General features: G+C 42.0%; 1 protein-coding gene across 4 annotated transcripts in view; it reads left to right on the top strand.

Annotated features, from left to right (window-relative positions):
• Window positions 1–23863, top strand: part of PLCB2 (phospholipase C beta 2) — a 41932-nt gene extending 18069 nt beyond the window's left edge. The window contains exons 8-33 of one of the 4 annotated variants that reach the window (XM_012546220.3): window positions 2554–2654; window positions 2855–3021; window positions 3319–3465; window positions 3797–3954; window positions 4186–4268; window positions 5083–5167; window positions 5711–5873; window positions 5977–6057; window positions 6972–7069; window positions 7329–7425; window positions 9054–9138; window positions 9293–9417; window positions 9994–10148; window positions 10849–11013; window positions 12240–12339; window positions 13817–13921; window positions 14208–14302; window positions 14609–14705; window positions 15748–15789; window positions 18287–18497; window positions 18670–18841; window positions 19533–19609; window positions 20279–20374; window positions 20559–20616; window positions 21045–21131; window positions 21905–23863. In XM_012546220.3, coding sequence (XP_012401674.1) covers window positions 2554–2654; window positions 2855–3021; window positions 3319–3465; window positions 3797–3954; window positions 4186–4268; window positions 5083–5167; window positions 5711–5873; window positions 5977–6057; window positions 6972–7069; window positions 7329–7425; window positions 9054–9138; window positions 9293–9417; window positions 9994–10148; window positions 10849–11013; window positions 12240–12339; window positions 13817–13921; window positions 14208–14302; window positions 14609–14705; window positions 15748–15789; window positions 18287–18497; window positions 18670–18841; window positions 19533–19609; window positions 20279–20374; window positions 20559–20616; window positions 21045–21131; window positions 21905–22105 — 3051 coding nt within the window. In that variant the 3' untranslated portion in view covers window positions 22106–23863. Of the gene's footprint in view, window positions 1–2553; window positions 2655–2854; window positions 3022–3318; window positions 3466–3796; window positions 3955–4185; window positions 4269–5082; window positions 5168–5710; window positions 5874–5976; window positions 6058–6971; window positions 7070–7328; window positions 7426–9053; window positions 9139–9292; window positions 9418–9993; window positions 10149–10848; window positions 11014–12239; window positions 12340–13816; window positions 13922–14207; window positions 14303–14608; window positions 14706–15744; window positions 15790–18286; window positions 18498–18669; window positions 18842–19532; window positions 19610–20278; window positions 20375–20558; window positions 20617–21044; window positions 21132–21904 lie in introns of all 4 variants that reach the window. The other 3 variants (XM_012546213.3, XM_023500494.2, XM_012546223.3) reach the window with 3 other exon arrangements.
• The last annotated feature ends 687 nt before the right edge of the window (window positions 23864–24550 follow it).

Genomic DNA, 24550 nt, shown 5'->3' with positions numbered 1-24550 from the left:
TCAAACTCTGATTTGTGCAGCATTTGCTGATTTTTTGATGATTAAATACTCACACTGAGAATTTAACCATCAGTTTCCTGAAGCAGGTTCTAACTAGCTCTAGCAAACCCCTGATTTTACCCTTAGTTTTGTCATTTAGTATATGTATGACTAGGAAAGTTGTAATATCTCTGAGCTTCAACTTGAATTCTCTCACAAATAGGAAAGTGAAAATAATTGATGGAAGTTCCCTTCCAACTCTTAAAAGGCTAAGTCACTTAGCCTGCACGAACTTTAGTCTCCATTGCTAGAAAATTTACTTTGCAGGGTTTAGGTATCACTAGGCATGTGTTTGACTCCTTCCTATTGGCTGGATCACTGTGAAGTGTAAACATGTCTCTGTCCAAAGTGCTAAGTATTCCTCCTGACTGTGCACCTTGCTGAGCTGGTTCAAGCTTTCAGGCTCCCAATGGAAATGTTCCCTGCAGTAGCTAGAAGCCCTTGCCTTGCCCAAAAGAGCACTGATACCTTATGCTCCTTTCCTGGCTCACTTCTCAGCTGTTTTCTTACTCCTTGGTTGGTTTTCAAGTGATGGAGGGAAGCTCACACTGAGGTTTTTCTAACAGCCACACTCAGCTAAGTAGGTACTGTTCCCCTTTCCTATGGATCAGCCTCAGGACATGGGATTGGGCTTTGGCCTGCCTGAATATACTCCTTGCAGAGTCCTGTTCAGTTCTTTCCTACAAATAAATCTCAGTCCTAGACTAGCTGTGACCCACACCAGACAGAAAGATGCTTGGCATAATGTCTAGCATTTAATAAATGCTTGTTGGCCTTGTACAAAATTGAATTGGAATTGGGACAATATTATTAAAGGCATTTTGGGAAGGTTAACTTTAAAGAAGAAATGGAATTAGATATTTCCCTCCCTACCCTGCCTACAGCTGATATGCAGAGGTGGGGATCTACAGGCATGGAACATTGACATATTTTAAAATGTATTTAGTTTCCCTTTTTTCTTTAAAAAATATTCATATAGGAGGCAGCTAGGTGGCTTAGTGGATAGAGTACCAGCCCTGAAGTCAGGAGAACCTGAATTTAAATCTAACCTCAGATACTTAATACTTCCTAGCCGTGTGACCCTGGCCAAGTCATTTAACCCCAATGCCTCAGCAAAAAATAAATAAAAATAAAAAATTATATATTATTCATATAGGAATGTCTCTTTGGATAAGAAGGAAAAGAATCAAAAAGGAATCAATAAAAATCTATTTTTAATAAGTATTTTTGAGAAATACAAATAACACTGTGGCTTCTTATTGCTTTCATTATTCAGAAACTAACAAAGAGCCTCAAATATAATAGGTGCTCAATAGCTATTTGTTAATTGATTGGAAATGGAATCCTCTTCCTTTTCCAGCCTAAATTGGTTCCTGGTGTCTGCACTGATCAGGATCATGTGTGTGTGTGTGGGTTCTTTCTGTCTTAAAATTTTTTAAAAATTCATTTTAAGGTTAAATAAAAAAAACACCCAAAATCTCCCATTTCCATGTATGCAGCACAACATAAAGAGAAGATTCAATATGAAGCCTTGAATCTCCATTTCATACTGTTAGTTTTTTTTTAAAAACTATGTAATAATATTTTAACATATTTAACATGCATTGGACTACCTGCCATCTAAGGGAGGGATTGGTAGGAAGGGGAGAAAAAGTTGGAACAGAAGGTTTTGCAAGGGTCAATGTGGAAAAATTACCCATGCATATGTTTTGTAAGTAAAAAGCTATATTAATAATAAAAATATAAAAAATAATATTGCTACATGGTATAAAATGGTGGCTAATAAAACTAATTATTTAAAAAGGAAAAATTATGTAATATATATTGCACATTGTTTTCAAAGCTACCTTCCTTTTCTGTGCTTTTTTCTGAGATTTTTTTGTTCGCTGCTATGCAGTTTTAAATTTTTTTCCCTCCTCTGTACTAGTAAATGCCATGATTAGACAATGATATGTAAATATATGTAAAACCATATTACACATACTTCTATTTATCTGTTCTTTCTCTGGAGGAGGATAGTATCTTCCTTCATAGGTCCTTTGTGGTTGATTTGAATATCTGTAATACTTAGAGTAACTTGTAGTTCACAATTATCCTTCAAACAATATTGATGTATATAGTGTATATAGTGTTCTCTTGTGTCTGCTCATTTTGCTGTTCATTATTTCCTGCAAGTCTTTTCATGTTTTTCTAAAATCAGCCTGCTCATTATTTCTAGTAGCGTAGTAGTATTCTGTTACAATTATAAGCCATTCCCCAAATGATGGGCATTCCATCAAATTCCTTAATTTCAAGTTCTCTGTGAACACAAAGACAGTTGCTATAAATGTTTTAGGACATATAAGGTATTTTCCTTTTTTCCTGGTCACCTTGGGGAAAAGATCTAATAGTAGTATTGCTGGGTCAAAGGGTATACAGTTTTCTAATTCTTTTGGGCAGGGAGGTTTCTGAAGGGAAGTAATTGGTAGGGAATCTGTTGGTAACCTATTTTCCCCCTCCTCTTCCCAATCCTAGAATGATTCCATCAACCCTGAGGATTTCCCTGAACCTGTCTACAGGAGTTTTCTCATGAATCTATGTCCACGACCTGAAATTGATGAAATCTTTACTTCTCAGTGAGTTTTCTGGGCACAGACCTAGGATATGGTTTATGGGAGAAGGGTAAGGCTGGGCTGGGATCAGTTTAGAGACAGGACTAGCAGGTTCTGGCCTTCTAAGGTAAATATCAGTGTACTGGATCAGGAACTTATTAGAGTCATCCCAGGATTCCTAGAGATTATGAATCTAAGATTTGCCTTTCCCACTTGGACTGCAGTCATTCCAAAGCAAAGCCTTACATGACCAAGGACCATCTGACCAAGTTCATTAACCAAAAGCAGCGGGATGCCCGGCTCAACTCCTTACTCTTCCCACCAGCCCGACCTGACCAAGTACAATGCCTCATTGAAAAGTATGAGCCTAGTGGCATCAACATCCAGAGGGGTGAGCCTCCAAACTCTTACCTACAACTTTTTTTTAACCCTAGACCCTCTTTTTTACTCCTGGACTTCCTACCTCTCTAGGTTTCCAACTCTATTTTCCTCCCTATACTGTGTATCTAGGCACTTTTTCAGTCATTTTTCCTGAGCTACAGCCAGATCTTCTCCCCTCCCTCCCTAACTCAGTGAGATCTCCTGGTAACCTTTTTTATTTAGCAGTGGGGAACAAGCCTTAGCAACCCATCTCCCTGCTCCTGCTCCTATACTTTTCTCCAAATAATGACACTTCCTTCTTCCTCAGGTCAACTCTCACCAGAGGGCATGGTTTGGTTCTTGAGTGGTCCTGAGAACAGCATAGTAGCCCACGACAAGCTGATACTGCACCAGGACATGAGCCAGCCTCTGAATCACTACTTCATCAATTCCTCCCACAACACCTACCTGACAGGTGAGGTTCCTTACCTCAAAAAAGGAATTTTTGATAGCTCTTCTACAACTATAGTGAGGTGAATGGGCTTTGTTTCAGGATGCTGCATTTAGAAGATATGCCCCCTCCCCCTGAAGGGTGTGTGTGTGTGTGTGTGTGTGTGTGTGTGTGTGTGATAAAATAATATTGACTGACAATCCAGAGAACTAAGAGAAACTCAAACACTTAGTAGCTGTGTGACTTCTTTCCACAGTTTTTCATCTATTAAATGAAAAAGATATATTTAATGGAATTTCAGATTAAAAAAAACTGTCTGGACTTAACCCCAATCCTATTCCATCCTCTCATCCAGCTGGTCAGTTCTCAGGACCCTCATCCTCAGAGATGTACAGACAGGTCTTGCTCTCTGGCTGCCGCTGCGTGGAGCTTGACTGCTGGAAGGGAAAGCCTCCTGAGGAAGAGCCAATCATCACCCATGGCTTCACCATGACCACAGATATTTTATTTAAGGTGGGACAATTGGGAAAGAGAAAAAGAAAGGAAGGTCAGAGATCTGGGAAAGGTCTAAATAATTTATGGCTAAGAACTGGGAGGGCTTGGAGAAGAACTGAGCTCTAGAACTTTAAGAAAAGGATACCCCGCAGAGGGACAGGGAAGGAGTAGATCATGGAGTGGGAAGGGAAAGGGGGTGTGTGAAAGGCATCCCTAGAGTTCTAATCACCACGCATTCTCCTTCTCCAGGATGCAGTAGAGGCTATTGCTGAGAGTGCCTTCAAGACCTCACTCTACCCTGTCATTCTGTCCTTTGAAAACCATGTAGATTCGTGAGTATCTTCCCTGGATTCCCAAACTCTTACCTCCATCTCTGATCTCCCATTTCTATATCCACCCTTTATGGAGCTCTCTTCAGTCTCTTCAAAACCTATAAGCTCCCATAAGTTCCCAATCCCTCTCACCCAGGTCTCCCTGAAGCCTTTGAGAAAACCTATTCTGGTTATTACATTCTAATGGAATGGGAGAAGCAGGTAAAATGGCTCAGGGAAACAACTTCTCCTCCTCCTGAAATCATGTGGGAGATGAAAAGAGGCATCTCTTTTAGGCCATTTACTGTTTCCCCCTCACTCTTTTCTATCTTTTTTTAACTCTTAAAATTTAAAAAAAATTTTTTTCTTTTAATCAAAAAGCATTTATTTTCACTCTCTTCTACCTTCTTCCTTGGAAAAAGAAAAAAATGAGAAAAAAAAGCCTTTAGAACAAATCTATATGGTCAAACAAAACAGTTTCTTACATTGGCCGTGTCTAAAAATTTATGCCTTGAGTCTGTCACCTCTCATGCTGGGTGTCAAAATTTTGTCAGTAGGTGGGTAACATATTTCATATTTTGGACAAAGAGTTTGTCATTGCATTGATTAGAGTGATTAAACTTTTTATAGTTGTTTATCTTTAAAATGTTATTGTATACATTGTTCAGATTTCGCTCACTTTACTGTGAATCTTCCCAGATTTTTCAGAAGCCATCCTTTTCATCATTTCTTACAACACAATAATATTCTATTGTATTCTTATATCATAATTATTGCCCAATTGATGGTTGTTGTATTCCTTTCATTCTTACCCTATAACCTATATTGCTTACAGGCCCCGACAACAGGCCAAAATGGCAGAGTACTGTCGGACCATATTTGGGGACATGCTCCTCACTGAGCCCCTGGATAAGTTCCCTGTAAGTAGAATGCTATCCTTGAGAATAGAGATTGCTTTGCTCTTTGTATTTGTATCAATAGTACATACAGAAGTATCTGGCACATAGTAGGCACTTAATAACAGGTTATTGATCAAATAACTACTGTAAGGAAGGAGAGTAATTGGAAGACTAGATTGTAGTTGATTGCAAGATACCTAAGCTCTATAGGAAAATGCGGAGTTTGGATACTATTCTAAATGTTTCAGGGGATTTTAGCTAGCTTAGGTTAGATAGCATTTATGTAACTTTAAGGTTTGTAAAGTGCTTTTCAAATATTATCCCATTTTGTCCTCATAACAACCCAAGGAGAGAGGTACTGTTAATATCCCCATTTTACAGATGAGGAAACTGAGGCAGATAGAGGTTAAGAGACTTGTCCAAGGTCATGGACTTAGTATATGTTTGAGGATGGATGTGAAGTCAGATTTGCCTGTCTCTAGATCCAGTGTTGAAACCTAGTTGCCGCAGGTGAGGAGGATGGGTGACATTTATCTTTGACACTCTCTCTTCCATATCTCTCAGTTGAAGCCAGGAATCCCCCTCCCCAGTCCTCAGGACCTTCTGGGTAAGATCCTTATCAAGAATAAGAAGAATCAATCCCCAGGTCCCATTTCACCCAAGAAGGAATTGTGTGCAGAGACAGAGGACTTCAACCAGACTAATCCAGCCTTGGGTGAGGACACAGGTGAGAAACCTTGAAGGTGTGGGCAGGATCAGTGAAACTGGGATGGGAGGATGTGGAGTGTTAAGAAGGGAGATTCTTGGCTGTAAGAAGAATCAATCCACAGCTCCCATTCCACCCAAGAAAGAACTGTGTGCAGAGACAGAGGACTTCAACCAACCCAATCCAGCCATGGGTGAGGACACAGGTGAGAAACTTTGAAGGGGTGGGCAGGATCAGTGTGGCTGGGATGGGAGGATGTGGAGTCAAAAAGTATTAAAGAGGAAGATTTGTGGCTGAATAAGTTATGGTATATGAAGGTAATGGAATATTATTGTTCTATAAGAAATGATGAACAGGCTGATTTCAGAAAAACCTGAAAAGACTTCCATGAATTGATGCTGAGTGAACAGAACCAAGAAAACATTGTAAACAGTAACAGCAAGATTATGTGATGATCAACTGTGATGGATTTGGCTCTTTTCAATAATGTGGTGATTGAAGGCAATTCCATTAAATTTGAGATGGAAAATGCCTTCTGCATCTGGAGAGAGAACTATGGAGATTGAATATGGATTGAAGCAGAATATTTTTTTGGTTTGCTTATTTTTTCTTTCTCATCTGATCTGATTTTTTTTCTTGTACAACATGACAAATATGGAAATATGTTTAAAAGAATTACACATATTTAACCTAAAAAAGAGGGAGACTCAGAGATGGGAAGGACTGGTCTCTGTCTTTTGCAAATGGGGGCCTATTCTGGGGGAAGGGGTATTATGAAATGTGATTCTTGTTCATCAAGGTGGGGTGGGGAATGAGTTTCCCCAAAAAAGATACTGATGAAGTTATGTTGAAAAGGCATTGGAATATTAGTAGAGGAAGTACTAAATTTGGAATGTAGAAGATCTCAATACAAGGCCTTAGTACAACTCACCAAGTATGGTAGCTTTGAGATTTGAGGCAAATAATTTAGCCTCCTTGAACTCCAGTTTTCTCACCTGTAAAATGGACCCAATCATCACTACTCTCTCAGGTTGTCAGTGAAGGTCAAATGAAATCATGTATATATAGCTCTATGCAAATCTTAAAGTCCTTTGTAAACATAAGATATTCTTATAACAGTATGGGTAGGTGAAGAAGAAGCTGAGTTAGAGGAAGAAGAAGAGGAAGAATCAGGTAACTTGGATGAAGAGGAAATAAAGAAGATGCAATCTGATGAGGTATGAATGAGAAAGTAAGAAGAAAGGCATTTCTCTCTCTCCAACTTACCCAAGGCTATTTGTCCTTCTGGCCCCTCCTTGAAAACTAGCTCCCAGGAACCTCATGCTTTCAACTCCTAGGTAGTAGAGTCTGGAGGGGGTGAGTTGGGAATTACAGGACAACTGAGTTCTATAAGCCTGGATCTTTGCTTCCTGGGAGCCTTCCCTGCTCCCTTCTCTGCATCTTCCTCCAATCTCTGTCTTTTTTTTTTTTAACCAGGGCACAGCTGGCCTGGAGGTGACAGCCTATGAAGAGATGTCTAGTCTGGTCAACTATATCCAACCTACCAAGTTCATTTCTTTCGAGTTCTCCTCTCGTAAGAGATAGTGGGATAGGCTTGGGAATGCAGAAAAGTGGGAGAGAGGGGCTTTGAGAGGGTGAGATAAGGGAGCTGGGGAGTGAGAGGTCCCTGGGATAAAAGAGAAGAATACTTGGGGTGGGAAGAAAACCACAGTGAGAAGCATTGTATCAGGGACGGGAGAGATCACGCTTGGAAGCATTCCTCCGATGGCCAATACTATTCCCCAGTACTCAAACTATGAAATCTGCTGAATGACAATAATTCTGAACTCTTTGCCTCTTCAATCCAGAACCCCCTAGTACCAGTCTAGATGGGCCTCTTCAGCTTCCCAGCATCAGGATGGCTCTATTTGTAAAACAAAGCAAAATCCCAAAACCTAAACTAACATCCACTTCTAACTCTTAACTGAGAGACCTTGATTGGGGATCTAGGAACCACAGCAAGGCTATAACAATGGCAAGACTCCTCTGGACTAGTAGGTCCAGAAGGATGCTAGACCAAACCTCTAAGCCTTCTGCTGACTTCCTGAGATGCTGTGATCCTTGAGAGGAGAGATCCCTCAATTCAATCTACATAGGGACATCTGCATACATGCAGACAAATTCCTTTTATGTATACCTACAGTATAATAAATATATACCTTCCCAATAAGTCATAGGATTATTTATTAATAATAACAACAACAATAAAAAGCACCATATTAAAGATGTGCAAAGAACTTTGTAAATGTTTTCTTATTTGATGCTCAAAACAGTCCTGGGAAGTTAGTGTTATCTCCATTTTAAACTGAGGTGAAAAGACATTAAGTGACTTGTGTAGGGTTACACACAGTTAATAAATGTTTGAAGCAGAATTCAAACACAAGTCTTCCAACCCTTAACACAGTGTCTAACTTGTGGTTGGTGCTCAATAAATGCTCGTTGACATAATTTGACTTGACATCTTGACTCCAAGTTTAACATTCTATTTACTAGCAGCTGAAAGGGAACTAAAGAAGCATGTTAGCACACAGAGACAGTTGGTTGATGAAATGGATAGAGCACTGGGACTGGAGTAAGGAAGATCTGAGTTCATCTAATCTCAGAGATAGTTACCAGCTGTGTGATCCTGGTCAAATCACTTAACTGCTATCTGCCTCAGTTTCCTCCATTGTAAAATGGGCTTCATAATAGTACCTACATTTTAGGCTTGTTTGAGTATTAAATGTATTAATATTTGTAAAGTGCTCAGCACAGTGTTTGGCACATAGTAGGTGATTAATAAATGCTTCTCCTTTTCCTTATTCCCTCCCAATTTCATAATTAGCTCATGTCACTTCCCTCCATTTTCATAGGATGCTAGTTAGAAGGAGACCAAAGGGATCATCTCTGTCAATCCCCTCATTTTATAGAGGGGGAAAATGGGGCCCAGAGAAGTTAAGGTGTCATGTTGGACTTGATACAGACAATAAATTATGACTGAATTGGGATTCAAACCCATCTCCCTTTACCATGTTGCCTCAGGGTCTTGGGATTGGGAGGGGGATGCAGTTAATAGGATAAGATAGTTCCAATTCAGGTAGAGAGGCCCTGGGGGGGGGGGTAGGTTCTCAGCAGGGGGCTAGTGATGAAAGGAACCTGTTGCAAATTTCTTTCCCACCCCAGAGAAGAATCGGAGTTATGTCATCTCTTCCTTCACGGAGCTGAAAGCTTATGACCTGCTCACCAAGTCCCCGGTGCAGTTTGTGGAGTATCCTTGAAATTACAGATGGGTGGGATCCTTGGATTTATTTTCAGGGAAGGTTGTCATTTGGACCACCTGGGAGAAATCCTCTGTGGGAGAGCTGGGTAGGAGTGGTTGGGGTACCTCTGACTTGCTGGCCAAAGTCCTATACACAGCACAGCTACAATAAGCGCCAAATGAGTCGGATCTACCCTAAGGGTACCCGAATGGACTCATCTAACTACTCTCCCCAGATGTTCTGGAATGCAGGCTGTCAAATGGTTGCCCTCAATTTCCAGACTATGGGTGAGTATAGATCCTAGTAGTTTGTGGTCTGGGCAAGTTCTTTACCTAGCACCCGCCACCACCTTCCTTCTCCTTCCCTCACCCTCAGCACTAACCCATGTCCCTATGCTGTTTGTAGTGATTGCTTACATATGCAAAGCTTGAGAGTATGTGTCTGCAATTATATATGTTGGCTCATGTTTGTGTGTGTGTGTATATTTGGGGCTGTATTGGGGGATGCCTCCTTTCCTACTTGTTTTGTTATTCTTTTTCTGCCCCAACCCTAGCTCTCTCTTGGGCCCCGTGTCTGTGGTCCTTCCTTAAGGAGAAAGAGCAGGGACGTAGCAAAGAACCCTGACTGGAAGCCTTCTCATGTGTGTCACTCATTTTCCATCATTCCCTCCTCCCCTTTGAGGAAGGAAGAACAAAAACACACTGGAATGGAGAGAGGCAGGGTCAAGTCCTGCTTAACAAGCTAGAAATGGAAGCAGAAACCAAGATTTTGCTGGTCAGTTCTCCTTGTCACTGTCCCCACCATCTGGCCAATGCTCGGTGGTCACAATGGACTTTTTGTCGTCCATCTTCCCATGTATTTAGATATGCCTATGCAGCAGAACATGGCACTGTTTGAGTTCAATGGACAGAGTGGCTACCTTCTCAAGCATGAGTTCATGCGCCGACCAGACAAGCAATTCGACCCTTTCTCTGTGGACCGCATCGATGTGGTGGTGGCCACAACTCTCTCCATTACGGCAAGAACCCTGGAAGGAGCCAGGGCTTGGTTGGGGTGGGAATGGATGGGGGAGGGTGAATAGCCCCAAGGGAGCAGTGGTTCAGGAGAGTGGGTTGAATTAATGACTTGGGTGATAAGTCTAGGGGAGTTGGGGGGAAGGTGGTACTCCTTCCCCTCCTCCTCCTCTCCTGAGATTCCAAAAAACCTCAACCCAAGCAGCTTCAAACAGCTTCCTGCAGTAGCAGGTTACCTTGGAAACTGCCTCCTCCTCAGTACTGGAGGCTGCCTCTTAATCCCCATGGAAACAGAGGAGGAGGGCTGGAGGTTGGGTTGAAGGGAAGGGAGAATGGATGAGATAAGTAAGGGCTGTGTGGGGGCAGTAGGTACCCTGTACTAGTAAAGATTCTCAATTACACTGACCACAGGGGAAACTGAGGCAGATCATCTCTGAGTTCATCTAATAGAGCAGAGCTGGTGTTCAGAATCCTAGATTTCCGATTTTAATGCTAACCACTGAACACCTTGTCTCTTCCATGTGTCCCGAATAGAATGGGGAGACCCTCCCCACCCCACCCCCAGGATTCCTTATAGTGCTTGTATGAAATCCTAGAGGTAGAGAACTGCCAGTCCTCCTCCAAAGAGGCCTTGAATAGGGGAATGGAGGTTGGAACCCCTCCTAACATTTCTCCACTCCTCCCTCCCCTGTTCCTGCTCAATAGGTGATTTCTGGTCAGTTTCTGTCAGAACGAAGTGTCCGAACTTATGTGGAGGTGGAGGTGTTTGGCTTGCCTGGAGACCCCAAAAGACGTTACCGCACCAAACTGACACCCAATGCCAATTCCATAAATCCCGTCTGGAAAGAGGACCCCTTTGTCTTTGAAAAGGTAGGATAGTGGGGGAACAGTGTGGGACACAGATTCAGAGGTCAAGGTCATAAGCCTCTCCACACAGCCAGAATTCTATCTACAAGGATGAAGAAATTAATGAGATAATGGATGCCTACAGAGTTAGTGCCATTCCCTGTCTTCTCTACCCACTTCCCTTTCCTCTCTTTTGTAACCTTGAGAAACCAAGTTAGCCCAGTAGGTAGATGAGTATGTGGTTAGTGGGGTGCCTCTCGATGAGCATGGAATGCAATGCTTTTTAGTGGCATGGGGACACTTGGGGCCCCACATTTGACTCTTATAGGACTGTAGGATCATAGAGATCACTGATAGATCACCTTGATCTTCTGTCCAATGGCACACTTGCCAGAGCCCCTTTTCTCATTAGACAAAACTAGAGATATAGTTAGCAATTTGAATACCTGGAACAAGCTTTTAAAAATTGCCCTCAAGTCAAGTTTTTAAAGAGAAATTCAGTTGAAGGAATTAAAAGGAAGGAAGTTGGGACACAAGATTCTAGGAGGTACAAGATCCTAAGATTCTCCCCATGACAGGGGGAGGGCAGAGACCCTGTTTTCTGTAGGCAGAAATTTCACCTTGAGGCTTCTATGATAAGGCATGGAGTAGGATGAGATTAGAGATAAGCTTACCTAGGGTACAGCCACTGGGGGAGGAAGCAGACCATCTGGTACCTTTTTATTTTAATTAATTATTCTTGCTAACTTGTTGCTATAAGTTGGTTTCAGTTCTGTTGAAGACAAAGCATTATTAAAAGATTGCTAAATTTTGGTGCCTTGGGACAAAGCTCTGTTCATCTTAGCCTCCTTATAGATCTGGTATTTTTCAGGATACCTTTCCTTTTCCAAACTGCCATAAAATCAGGTCTATGTGACAGGCAGGACTATGAAATATTTAGATGTTGTTGAGCCCAGATTGGATAACTAGGGATTGAAAGACTTTAGGAATCAGCATCGAGTTGGGAAGCTTCCTTTTGCAGGTCTTTGGCCAGGTCTGGTAAAATATTCCAGTTATACAGACTTGGACATTAAGAATCAGGTACTGATCTTTTTGCCTAGCACTATTGTCTTCCCCCTACTTCCGTTTCCCATCTCATTTCCCACTCCAAGGACTCTAGGACCTTGGAACTGATGAAGATGGAGAACTCAGCCTCTTTTAGCCTCCTAGAGCTGCCTTTTCTTACCCCAAATTGGTTCTCCTCTCCCCAGATCATGATGCCAGAACTGGCCTCTCTGAGAGTGGCAGTACTGGAGGAAGGAGGCAAATTCATTGGGCACCGAATTATCCCTGTCCATGCCCTGCAGTCAGGTAAGGGGATCAGCCTCAGAGACCCTTTCCTGGGCATGGGAAAGAGGGAAAGGCCAGGAAAGCTGATGGTGTGGGAGCAAGTGGGGTACATGTGGGAGGAAGAAAGGGGGATTCCTTAGACTGACTCTCACCTACACCAAGTCAGAAGGCAGAGCCCCCTTGCGCTGCCCCCTGCTTCCCAGATGTAAGTATTTGTAGTTTGGGGAGAGGGGGCCCTCAACCAGCACAGCTTGAGTAGAATCTAGACTGGGAAAATGGAAGAAAGGACTGGACAGTCTCAGAGGACAGATGGACATTTGTCCAGGAACCTGATTGTAGATTAACCAACATTTCTAGTGCTTAGAAAAGAAGGGAAAGGAACAGCAATGGAATTTTTTATTCTGGAATAAGAAGGAAAGAGGGAGGGATTGGACTGTGATTTCATTGGTTTAGGGGGTTCTCAGATGAGAAAGGCCCCATCTACCAAGGCTGATCTGCAGCTCATAGCATCACACAGTTGACCAGATCCTGAGAAGACTTGGCCAAAGTCAGCAGCCAGAATGTATTAGAGATGGCGTTGAATCCAGGCTGGCTCTAAGGCTAGCACTTAAATCTGCTCTGCCGTGATGATTCTCAGTAATAACAGGGAATAACATTTCACATTTATCCCACTTCTTTAATACTTACAAAGCCCCTTAGCACAACCGCAGGAAGGAGATAATAGAGGTACAATTTTGCAGATGAACATAGTGAGTCTAAATGATTTATCTGGAGTGATATATCCAGTAAATAATGGGTCTAGCTGGGCCTTAGACCCTGGCCTTTGAGAGTCAGGCCCACTACTTTCTTCACTACTTCAGGGATTCTTAATGCAAGATCTACAGTCTTGGGTAATTTCAGGGGATTCATTATTTTAGATGAGAAAAAGATACATCTCTATTTTCAACAACCTCTAACTGAATTGTAACATTTGCTTCAACTATTTAAAAGCATTATTTTGAGGAGTCTGTAGGCTTCACCAGACTAACAAAGAGATCCATGATCCACAAAAAAAGCTTAATCTAGAAACTCTATAATTTAAACTGCACTATCTTTGAATGTCTTACTGGCCAAAAATCATAGATCTAGAATTAAAAGGTATCTAATGGGTCGCCTAATTTAATACCCTTATTTTACAGATAAGGAAACTGAAGCACAAAGAGATTAAGTGATTTGCCCTAATATCACACTTGTATTTATTTTATTAGTCAAGATCTGAATCCAGGTCCTGGGATTTCAGTAGTAGGGTTCTTTCCACAAAGCTATGCTGCTTCTTTTAGTCTATCCTGGCCAATTGATCAATCAACAAACATTTATTAAGCATCTATGATGTGCCAGGTATTGTACTGAATCTACCTTGATATAAACAAGAGCCTGATACCTTGTTCAGGAGACTAACCTCAGGATGTGTAGGAGGGATTAGAGGCCATTGGTCTAAGACCCTCCTATGTTCTGGCAGGATACCACCACTTGTGCCTCAGGAGCGAGAGCAACATTCCCCTCACTATGCCTGCACTCTTTGTTTTCCTGGAAATGAAAGACTATGTGCCTGATACCTGGGCAGGTAGGATCCTCTAAGTCTCAAAATCTTGATGGGTGGTGGGGATCATAGGAAGGAAAGCAAGGCAAGGAAGTTGGTCGCCTCCCTGTGGGAAAAAAGCACACTCTCCTCCCTTTCCACTTCTCCATCATGCTTTATGTCCCAGCTCCCTCAGGGAAGGGATGGATTATATACCTGGCTCTTTTGGGGCAGCCTAGGGAGGTAGCCCTAGTGAGCGAGGAAGAGTAGAGACAGAAGGGATCACAGTTCTGTTCTTGTACAGACCTAAAATGTCTCCCTGTGCCCTTAGATCTGACTGTGGCTCTTGCCAACCCCATCAAATTCTTCAATGCACAAGACAAGAAATCAGTAAAGCTGCAGGACACTGGGGATGACCCCCCTGACGTGAGTTCTCTCTGGTACTGAGTAGGAAGAAGCAGAAGGGCTTTTGTTGTCTTGGAATGAGGGAGAGGAAGGATGTTTCAACTGGGGAAACCATCAATCCCTAAAGGAGTTCCCTTGCACTGGGGGTGAGAGAGGGTTGAGGGGGTCTTGGGAAATGGGAAGAGGCTTCTTGGTGGAGGCTCTCTCTCTATCCCTCCCAATAGTAGAGCACTCCTGGGGAAACAACAGCATCCTGCTTCTGAGAAAAGGGAGCATCAGTGTGGCTATGACCGTGCTGATTATTTTGATCTCCTCTCTCTATAACAGAGGCTTTTGCCACTCAGAAACTCTGCTCTGGGCCAGGCCAATGGGACCCTCATCTCTGCAGGTTCCTCTATGGCCCCATCACCCAATGGTCCTGCAGGTACTAAGGGTCAGGTGGGCAGGATTTCAGTAAGATTTTAGGCTGGGGTTACTTTATTGTTCCTCTTTTCTCATATTACTTCATTCTGAGTACCATGTCCTTCAGCCAAACTGGACTACTCACTTATCCCCTAAATGTATCCTGTGCTTTCCTACTTCCATGGCTTGGCTCACACTGGAATGCTCTTTCTTGACCTCTGCCCACTCCTGCTCATTGAATTCCTTTAAAATCCAACTCAAATGCTACCTTCTCCATGAATCCTTCCCTGAAAATTTCCAGGAGCCTATAACCCCTAATTCATTTAGATAGAAAGCAGCACTTTTATTTGCATTTCTGCAATATAGAATACAATACTAAACAGTATAGCTATTTGTGTTTGTTCCTTATTCCCCTACTAAACTGTTAGCTCTATTCAGCCAGAGGGTATGTGTTAACTAAATTCTGTATCTTGAGTGCCCAATGTAGTACTAGGCATAAATCAGAACTAGGATTCCTAACCTAGGGCTGTGAACTTTATTTAAAAAAATATTTTGATAACTGTACTTCAAAATAATTGTTTTTGTAATCCTATTTTACCTTATGCACCTGAGAACATTATTTTGAGAAGCCTATAGGCTCTACTTTGCCAGAAGGGTCCATGACATAAAAAGGTTAAGATTTCCTGAATTGGATATTTAATAAGTGATTGTTCAGTGACTATCTCTCAAGACACCCTTCTGCATGGTCAGTGGGATATGAATGGTTTCTGAGAGGGAAAAAAATAAAACGAAAAAACTGATCCCTATCCTGAACATATAAGTGGGAATCCATCATGTCAGTATATTTAGTTATGGGAATTTAGATGAGCCCAGAGGATATACAACACTTGTTTCCCCAATGCTGCTGAAAGGAACCTTTGGGATCTGACACTTATTAGAGTGTCAGGTCAGATACCCAAACCTTGAAGGGGGGAAAGGCCAGACCCAAGAAAGTTCCAAATCTTCTCCTTAAAAGGAAAGCCAGGACAATTTCAAAGCCCTGCTTCCTTTGGTTTTTACAGCAGCTGTGACCTGGTTCAAGGAAGAAGCAATGAAAGAGGCGGCAGGTAAGCTAGGCCTCCTGCATGTAGAAAAAGTTTAAGGCTAGAATTCTGAGTCAGGGGCAACTTAGTCTAGAGGAAAGAACATTATCTCTGGGGTCAAAGGACCTGGTTCAAATCAAAGCTCAGTTGTGACCCCGAGAAGTTCATTAATCTCCACAGCTTCAGTTTATTCATATATAAAATGGTGGGGGATAAGGGAGTTGGATTAGATAGACTCTGAGATTTCTCCTAGCTCTAAAAATATAATTAATAAATCTATCTGGGTCAAGTCTGAGATTTAGCAGACATTCTAAGGACCACTTTCCCCACTTTCTTTCTTTGTTCCTAGTGATTCTAGTTCTTCCCAAAAAGGAAAGTTAATGTCCTTAGATCAGGAGAATGGGATAGCCCTAACAAAGAAAGTGTGGGTTTGTGAGGAATATGAAAGATTCTAGTAATAATGATAATAACTGAGATTTATATACCATTTTAAGCTTGACAAATTATATTATTAATTTACTCCTAAGTCTTCCCTTCTTTGAGGGGTCATCTTTACAATGTGAAGTTCCAAATCCATCTTGTTAGAGGTCTAAGGATGGCTATATAAAGCACTACCAATTAGAGATAGCTGTAGCTTCCAGAATCCCATTGCTTTTCCTTGCCACATCTGAGCTATACAGAATTCAGACAAGCATTTTTATTTACAAGAGGAAAGGTATCGTTCTGGAAGAAATCCATGTAATTTCAAGCCCATAAACAGAAGAAATTTATTCAGTGGGGGCAGGAGGTCTTTATGGTTTACATATTAACACACCATTACCTCTGTTATCTGCTCTTGGCTTTCTGTGACTACGTCAGCTACATCAGCTATGATGGGGTCTGGGGTGGGGCAGGGACCAATTCCCTCCTTACATTAAACTATTCTGACCATTTATTATCTGCCATTATTGTTGGCAGATAGTGGGGAAATTCCTTTCAGTAATGAAGTGGCCTAGATGGTCACTGAGGTCCCAGCCAACTCTAAAATTCAGGGATGCTGTAACCTACTTCCCAAGCTGAGTCCTTAGCAACTCCATCCCTCTCAACTCTGATCTTGAGTGGCCCAAACCATAGAAAAATAAAGCTGCAAGAAACCTTAGAGATCACTTAGTTCAAATCTAACATTTCATCAATTAGAAAACTTAGTCCCGAGGTCTAATGTCTGGTAAGTGTCCGAGGCAGGGCTCAGATCATCTGAATACAAGTCCAAGGCACCACCTTGCCTCTGAAAGACACTTTCTAAGCTTGACCACCTACCTCTTCCTATGGCTATGTTTGGTTTTAACCCACCACACTTATTGATTTCCTTTTTCTTCCTCTCCTAGTGAAATTTTATCTTTTCTTTCCACCTAATTTCTATCTTACTCATCGATCAATAGGATCTCTACTGGGGATGCTTGGTTTCAAAGGATTTCTGCAGAGCAACCTTGATTCACTAGAATGAATCTACCACTCTACTTCACACTCACTCATTGCAATAATAGCTTTGTCTGTCCCTTGAGGAAGGGAATCACACAACCCAGGACACATCTTTACAAGATAAAAGAGACTATAAAATATTAATATAGACACAAATTCCCAGTAGGAATGGGTCTCAGTAACCATCTAGTTAAACCCTGAACCACTTGAAATATCTGAATTACCATGTGCTCCTGACACATGATCATCTAATTTTTGCTTGAAGACGTGTATGTGTGTGTGTGTGTGTGTGTGTGTGTGTGTGTGTGATCAGTGGCTAAATGTTTAATGCTTTAAATGGCTAATTTTTATCCAAAAAAAGAAAATGTAAATGACACTTTTGAATTTAATTTTCATTATCAATATTTTTGTTATCACTTTTTTCAGTCTATACAACCAACACAATAGGGAACTGAGTTCTCATCTTTATCATTTGGCAATTTCTGAGGTGTAAATGCTTGCATTGAAAATTTAATAATTGATTACCCAATGCCATTTCAAGCTGGTTCCTCCACACTCTGGGGTGGAATCCTCCACTTCCTAGGCAGTCCATTCTACCTTTGGATTACTTCAGTTGTTAGGTTGTTGTGAGAACAAAATAAGATAATTGTAAAGTGCTGCATCTGATTGGTCCTAGTGCCTGACATATAGTAGATGCTTAATCAAAGAAATAATTCTTAACTTCCTTCCTTCCTCCCTCCCTTCCTCCCTCTCTTCCTCCTTCCCTCTCTTCTTTCTTTCCTTTCCTTTCCTTTCCTTCCTTCCTTCCTTCCTTCCTTCCTTCCTTCCTTCCTTCCTTCCTTCTTTCCTTCCTTCCTTCCTTCTTTTCTTCCTTCTTTCCTTTTTTCCTTCCTTCTTTCCTTCCTTTTTCCTTCCTTCTTTCCTTTCTTCCTTCCTTCTTAAAATGTTAGGCAGAAGGGCTTTTCACTGAGACACAAAAAGGCCCCTCTCTTCCCTTATATGTTGTAACAAATTATATGTCTCCCCTCCCATACCTCCCATCCATCCTTCTTGGGTTTCACAGAACCTCAGACAGCCAGCCTGGAGGAGCTACAGCAGTTGAAAGGGTTCCTGAAGCTTCAGAAAAGACAGGAAAAGGAGCTTCGGGAACTGGAAAGACGGGGAGTCCGGCGCTGGGAAGAACTCCTGCAAAAATATGCCTGCTTACAGTCTGAACTGACCACCCAAGGTGGATGCAGGAAGTTGTCTGTCACAAAGGGATCCCGGAAGAAGAGGTAACGGTCAGGATGGACTTTGTACCTGATCCATGGATCCCTGGTCCCATTTCTTATATCTCTGTATCCAAATAGAAGAGGCTGCTGATCCCCTCTACTTTGGACATTGACCGGGGGCTTAGAAAACCCAGAAAAGGGTCCTCAATGTCTTGCATTTCTTTGGACATTGTAGAAACTTGCCTTGGGAGGACACCCGTGAGGCTGGGCAGGGGCCAATGGAGGGGCCAGAAAGTATAGATGGACGTATTCGAGAGCTGAAGGAGAAGCTGGAGACAGAATTGTACCAGCAAGGAGAGGAGCAGTATGAAAGCATCATGAAACGCAAGGAACAGCATGGCACAGAGGTATATGCACCAGGAATCCTGGGAAATCAAAGCCTGGCATTTGGGTCCTCTTGCTGAAGGCCACTAGAAGACATGGCACCCACCAGGCCATTTTGCCAGAAGATAGATTATCTGTGTCGACCCCTCTTCCACCCCCAAGTATCAGAAAACATTGTAGTCCAAGGGGAGGAATATTACCCAGATGTCAGCTCCCAGAATAAGAGTACAGATTTGAAGATGGAAGAGACCTCAGAGATCAGCTAGTCTAGGGTATTAATTTGGACTTTAAACTTTAAAAAAATTTTTGACAAGTGTATTTCAATATAATTAACTTCTTTTGTATTTTATTTTATACATTTAAAAAATTTTATTCTAAAAAAGAAAAATTGTCTCAACCACAAGAGTGGTTCCTGCTCTAACTCAATTTACAGATTTACTTAATTCCTCATTTTACAGATGAGGAAACTGAGACATATAGAAATGAAGTTACATGGCCAAGGCTATATAGTTAATGCTGGAGTGGAGATTCCTGGAACCCTTGCCCTCTGATCCAAATCCAGTGTTCTTTCCTTGTATGAGGGGGTCTCCCTTAACTGAAATGATTCTCTGTCATTTCCCTTTCTTTCCCTCAACAGCAAGTGTTTAAGGACAGGGAGGATCAGTAGGAAAGTCTTTCCTCTAAGCTCTTCTCTCTGTACTTTCTTTTCCACAGCAAATCGCCAAAGTGATGGAGCTGGCCCAGGAGAGACAAGCTGTTGAGCTTAAAGCTCTCAAGGAGTCTGCAGAAAGGTATGGAGGGTAGGCCAAGATGGAAGATGCTGCAGGTGTTCTCCCCTGCCCCCCTTTCTTGTTTTTCTTTTTTTCTTGTTTTCTGGCTATACAGGTACATTAATTTTAAAAATACACTTTTCTTTATGAATCATGTTAGGAGAAAAAAATTAGAACAAAAGGGAAAAACCACCAAAAAAAACCAGAAGAAAAATTTAAAAAGTGAACATAGCATGTGCTTATTTACATTCATTCTCCATAGTTCTCTCTCTGGATGCAATGGTATTTTCTATACAAAGCTTATTGGAAATGTCCTGGATCACTGAAACGCCCAAGTGTTTCATAGTTGATCATTGCACAATCTTGCAGTTACTGGATACACTGTATTTCTGGTTCTTCTTGTTTTGCTCAGTAACAGTTCTTGTAAATTCTTTCTCTCTTTCTAGGAAGTCAAATAGATTCATTTAGCTCAGACTTAGGGATCTTTGGAGTACAATTCTCCCATCTTACAGATGAGGAAACTGAGGTACAAAGTGTTATAATACTTGCCCAGCATCTCAGAAATAGTGGGTGTCTGAAGCAGGACTTGAATTCAGGTCATCATGACTTTGTATCCAACATGGCTATGACATGTTGCCTCTCAAGATTCTCAGGTCTGACTCTACTATCATAACTTCTCTCCTCTGGCAGCAACACCAAAGAAATGAAGAAGAAGCTTGAAGTCAAAAGGCTAGAACGGATTCAGGCCATGAGCAAGATCACCAGTGACAAGATGGCCCAGGAGAGGTGAGGGTGGAGGAGCCAGGGTTCCTAGCTCTCCCTCTTTTGACACTGATACCAGATCCTTTGGACTTATCCCTGCCCATCCTGGGATGTTTCCCTTCCCCAAGCAATCTCAGATTCACCTGAGTAGGATTTCCTTTTCAATAGAATCTTCCTGTTCACTTTCCTCATCTGTTCCCTTTCCTAGACTGAAGAGAGAAATTAACAACTCACATATACAGGAAGTGGTTCACATCATCAAACAGGCAAGTAGTCTCCTGTAAAATCTAATCCCACTTCTGTTCCAGGTAGGCACAAGCTTACTCCTCTCCTAACTGGAAGGATGGAGAGAGGGACTAGGTCTAGGAGTCATTTAGACATCAATTTAAACTCATCTTTCCCTTTCCCCTTCTCCAAGTGTCTTTGACATTAGTAGGGGAGATATATTCAGAATTTGCCCTTGTTCTAAGCTTAGTTATTCTATTGGTTTGGGCTGAAGAGGTTGTGGGTACCAGTCTATTTTCTGAACAGCCCTCCTGGGTGGGTGAGGAACAGCATATGAAGGAGAAGCCTTTCTGAGACCAGGGAATTAGGAGGGAATTGGAGACTGGAGAAGGAGAACCAAATGGATCTTGTTGAGAATGGGCTTGAGACTTCCATTGGTCTCCTCTTGGGGACCCCTCTTACTGCCTAGATGACAGAGACCCTGGAGAGACACCAGGAGAGGCTGGAAGAAAAACAGGCAGCTTGCTTGGAGCAGATTAGGGAGAAGGAGAAAAAGGTAAGGCTCTGCTTCTTGCTTTATCCCTCCACCTTAATTTCAGTGGTCTTAGCTCAGGTGCCCTATAATAATCCTGTCTTAGGACACTTAGGGAAAAGTTCTGGGGCTCTGGGCTTCACATTAAACAGATTATAGCCATTAGTATACTTGGAAACAATTTTTTTACATTGGGATAATCTCCTCACACCCACCCCTCTCTCAGGGGTGTGAGGGAGTACAATTATGCAAATCAAATTATCTGAGTGGATCTTATCTAAGAAGATATGCTTCATTCCACACCTGTAGTCCTCACTCTATCATTAGTCTTCTGAAGTCAAGATTGGTCATTAAACTGATGATTTCTTTAGTGTGGTTTTCCTTTTATTTTATTTATTTATTTTTCTTTGTGTGGTTTTCCTGGTACCATTTTGGTTATATGTATATTGTTTTCTTGGTTTTTTCCTTTCCTCCATATCCATTCACTGAAATCTTCTTTACAATTTGTGTTTTGACTCCATTAAAGACCAGTATTATTTACTGATTCTGTTCTAGATCAAGGGGCCAGTAGAAAGATGGCTCAGTTCTCCTCTTCCCACAGGTGTAGTGTTTCCAAAGACTGTGCAAGGTGCCATAGCACCTTTAGGCCTATGGGAGGTCATAACAGGCTGAGGCTTGTCTTATTCCATTGTTGGAGTCTGAGTTTAGGGTGATGGGAAGTAAAGCAAAGTGAAAAGATGGGGCATCTGACCACTCTCTCTCTCTGATCTAGTCTCTGCTCTATGTTGTCCCTATAGTTCCAGCAAGAGGCACTGTCTGAATATGAGGAGCAGATGAAGGGCCTGGAAGCTAAGGTGAAGGAGGCGGTGAGATGCTGCCTCAGTTTCCCCCAAGATGACCAAGACAAGAAGCTGGAGATCCCCAGTGTTGTAGAGGAACCTTCAGAGGAGACATCTTGCCCAAACGAAGCTTCTTCCCAGCTAGATAGCCGTCTCTAAATCTAAAGCTCTCCCCTCCTATTCTGGGATGAGGCAGGACTTCAGCTAGGAAATAAGCCTCACACCCTGTTGTTTCACTGAGATACCTGCCCATGTTCCTTTAACATAAAAGGAGTCCAGAGTACATAGTACTCTGTACAGAGTACAGAGCACATAGTAGCCAGAGGGAAGTGGGGGCTGTAACAGGCCCATCTACAGTTTCTCACATTCAACTCTCTGGGACAAAGATCAAGAGGCAGAAAGGGTGGGGTGCAGTTTGAGGACAATCCCTTAGGAGTCAGCACTGGTCAGGACTGGGACAAAGAACATTTCTGACCTGAATGGATCTTGGGATCTGTCAGAAGAGCCAGCCTCTGTGATTAATTGTGCTTGTGTTAATCAAAGTGCTTTTATTTGTCTTTGCCCCTTATCCAAATTAGTTCTCTTCTACTGTTGTCAATTCTCAAGGAAAATCCAGGATTACTCCTTCCAGTTCTGGGCTCTGGATAGATCTTTCCTGCTAGGTGAACCCAGAATCCATATCCTTAAATTGTATTGAATTTTTCCTGGCTTGGAACTGTTTCAGATTAAGGGTTCTTCCCAGGATAGAAGGATCAGATATCCCTTTCTCCTTGTCACCTACTGAGAGAGGATGACTCAGAAGGAGTACCCTGCCTTTCCTGACCCCTTGGTTCCTTAGGATCCAGAAAACAGTCTAAGAGGTAGCAGTGAGGGGGTAGATGAATGATTCAAGAAACCCCAATGTCTAGAGCTCATCCAGTACTCGGATCATCCTTCCCTCCTCACCTCCCTTGTCCTGAAGATAACTAACTATAAGATTTTATGATTATCTCATTCTTTCCCTTGACCTGGCTCATTCATTCTGCAGCCCCCCTTCTCTCAACCTCTCTCCATCCTTTCTTTTTGCCTATGGACTTCAAGAAACTATGATAGAACTCACAGGCCTCCAAGCCCTTAGATAAAGGTTCCTCTCTCTTCACCCCCACAATCTCCATCAGAGGAAACTGCTTCTGAGGGATGGGCAAAATCATCCGTGGCCAGGCAAGACTGGGGAGGAAGAGTCACTCTCTGTCCCATATCATTTCAGATTATTTATTATTTGTTTTCTTTTTGATTCCATTAAAGACTGCTATTATCTACTAAAGCCTAAGGTTCTTTTCTAGATCAAGGAGCCAGTAGGATGATGACTCAATTGTGAGGTGGGCTGGAATGTTCCTGATAAAAGATAAACTCTCTCCACTTCTTCACTCTACCCTAAAACCTCAAGTTATGTCTTATAGCTCTAAGAACTATAGCTACTCCAGAGAATCCCTTTCTTAGGAAGAAGAGAAGGGTTCTTCCCACCGCCTCTGCCAGGGCTTTTCCTTGGGGGCAGTTTTGATAGTTATCCTGCAGGCAGTGTCTTTTCTCTGGGTTTGGAAGCAAATTTACTACCAAATGTTTGTCACAAAAATACAACAGGAAAAAAATCTCTGTCAATGCTTTATCCAAGCCAATAAAGGGATAATGTTAATAGTGAGAATCTCAGCTATTTCCACCCCTCAAATCATACCATGAACGTTGCTGTAGGTAATCACTCTTTTGACTTGTGTGTGAAACCAATTCTTCTCTCAAGAAGTACATCCAAGAAACAACTAGAAAATGGACACAATTTTTCTAGTACTTCCATGTCCCTTCCCCATTATAATTTGCCTTCTCTATTCTAATTACCATTTTTCTAATCAATTCTGTCAGGACCTTATTCTCTCACAAGGGCATATACTAATCATAGGAACATCAATGAGATCAACCTTGTGGTTTTTTATTAATGAATTTTAAAAGTTTTCCTGTGACCAAGTATTTTTTCTCTCTGCCACTACCCCTTTCCCCACTAGGAAATAAAGCAAAAGCAAAAGCCTTTGCAACAAACCATAGTTAAGCAAAACAAGATTCCCATATTGAGAGTATCTAAAACCGATATTACCTCTTTGCCAGGAGATGGATAGCATTCTTTCATCAATGATCCTCCTGAATCATACCAACTTCTTAGATGAAACTAAGGATCAGAAACTGACTTCCCCAAAAGCAGACCTTAAATGTGAACTCAGTTCTTCTGATTTTGTATCCTTGCCATCAGATTAATCCTAACTAATGAATTACCTGACCCATAAAGGTCTCATCCTAAGGAGTGATGAGAACCTCAGCAATTTCCACTTCCCATGATGGTTGCTGTGGGCTGTCACTTGCTCCGTCTTCCTCTGAGAGCCTTGTGCTATTCTGAGCTCTCTTGGTCTGATTGGGAAGAGCTTATCCCAAGTGTGGGGAATGCCAGGAAGCAGTTGTTTTCTTGGCTTCCAGTTACAGAGGATGCCATCAGCTGGCAACACCTGGGGTACAGGAAAGTACACAAACAAGGGGCATCCTCCAGGGGCCTTGGTCTCAGGGATACTGCCAACCTGGCTGCAC

Source organism: Sarcophilus harrisii, chromosome 2 (assembly GCF_902635505.1).
Source record: "Sarcophilus harrisii chromosome 2, mSarHar1.11, whole genome shotgun sequence".
Classification (NCBI taxonomy): domain Eukaryota; kingdom Metazoa; phylum Chordata; class Mammalia; order Dasyuromorphia; family Dasyuridae; genus Sarcophilus; species Sarcophilus harrisii.
Note: the sequence above shows the minus strand (reverse complement) of the source record. Positions and strands in the feature narration are given on the sequence as shown.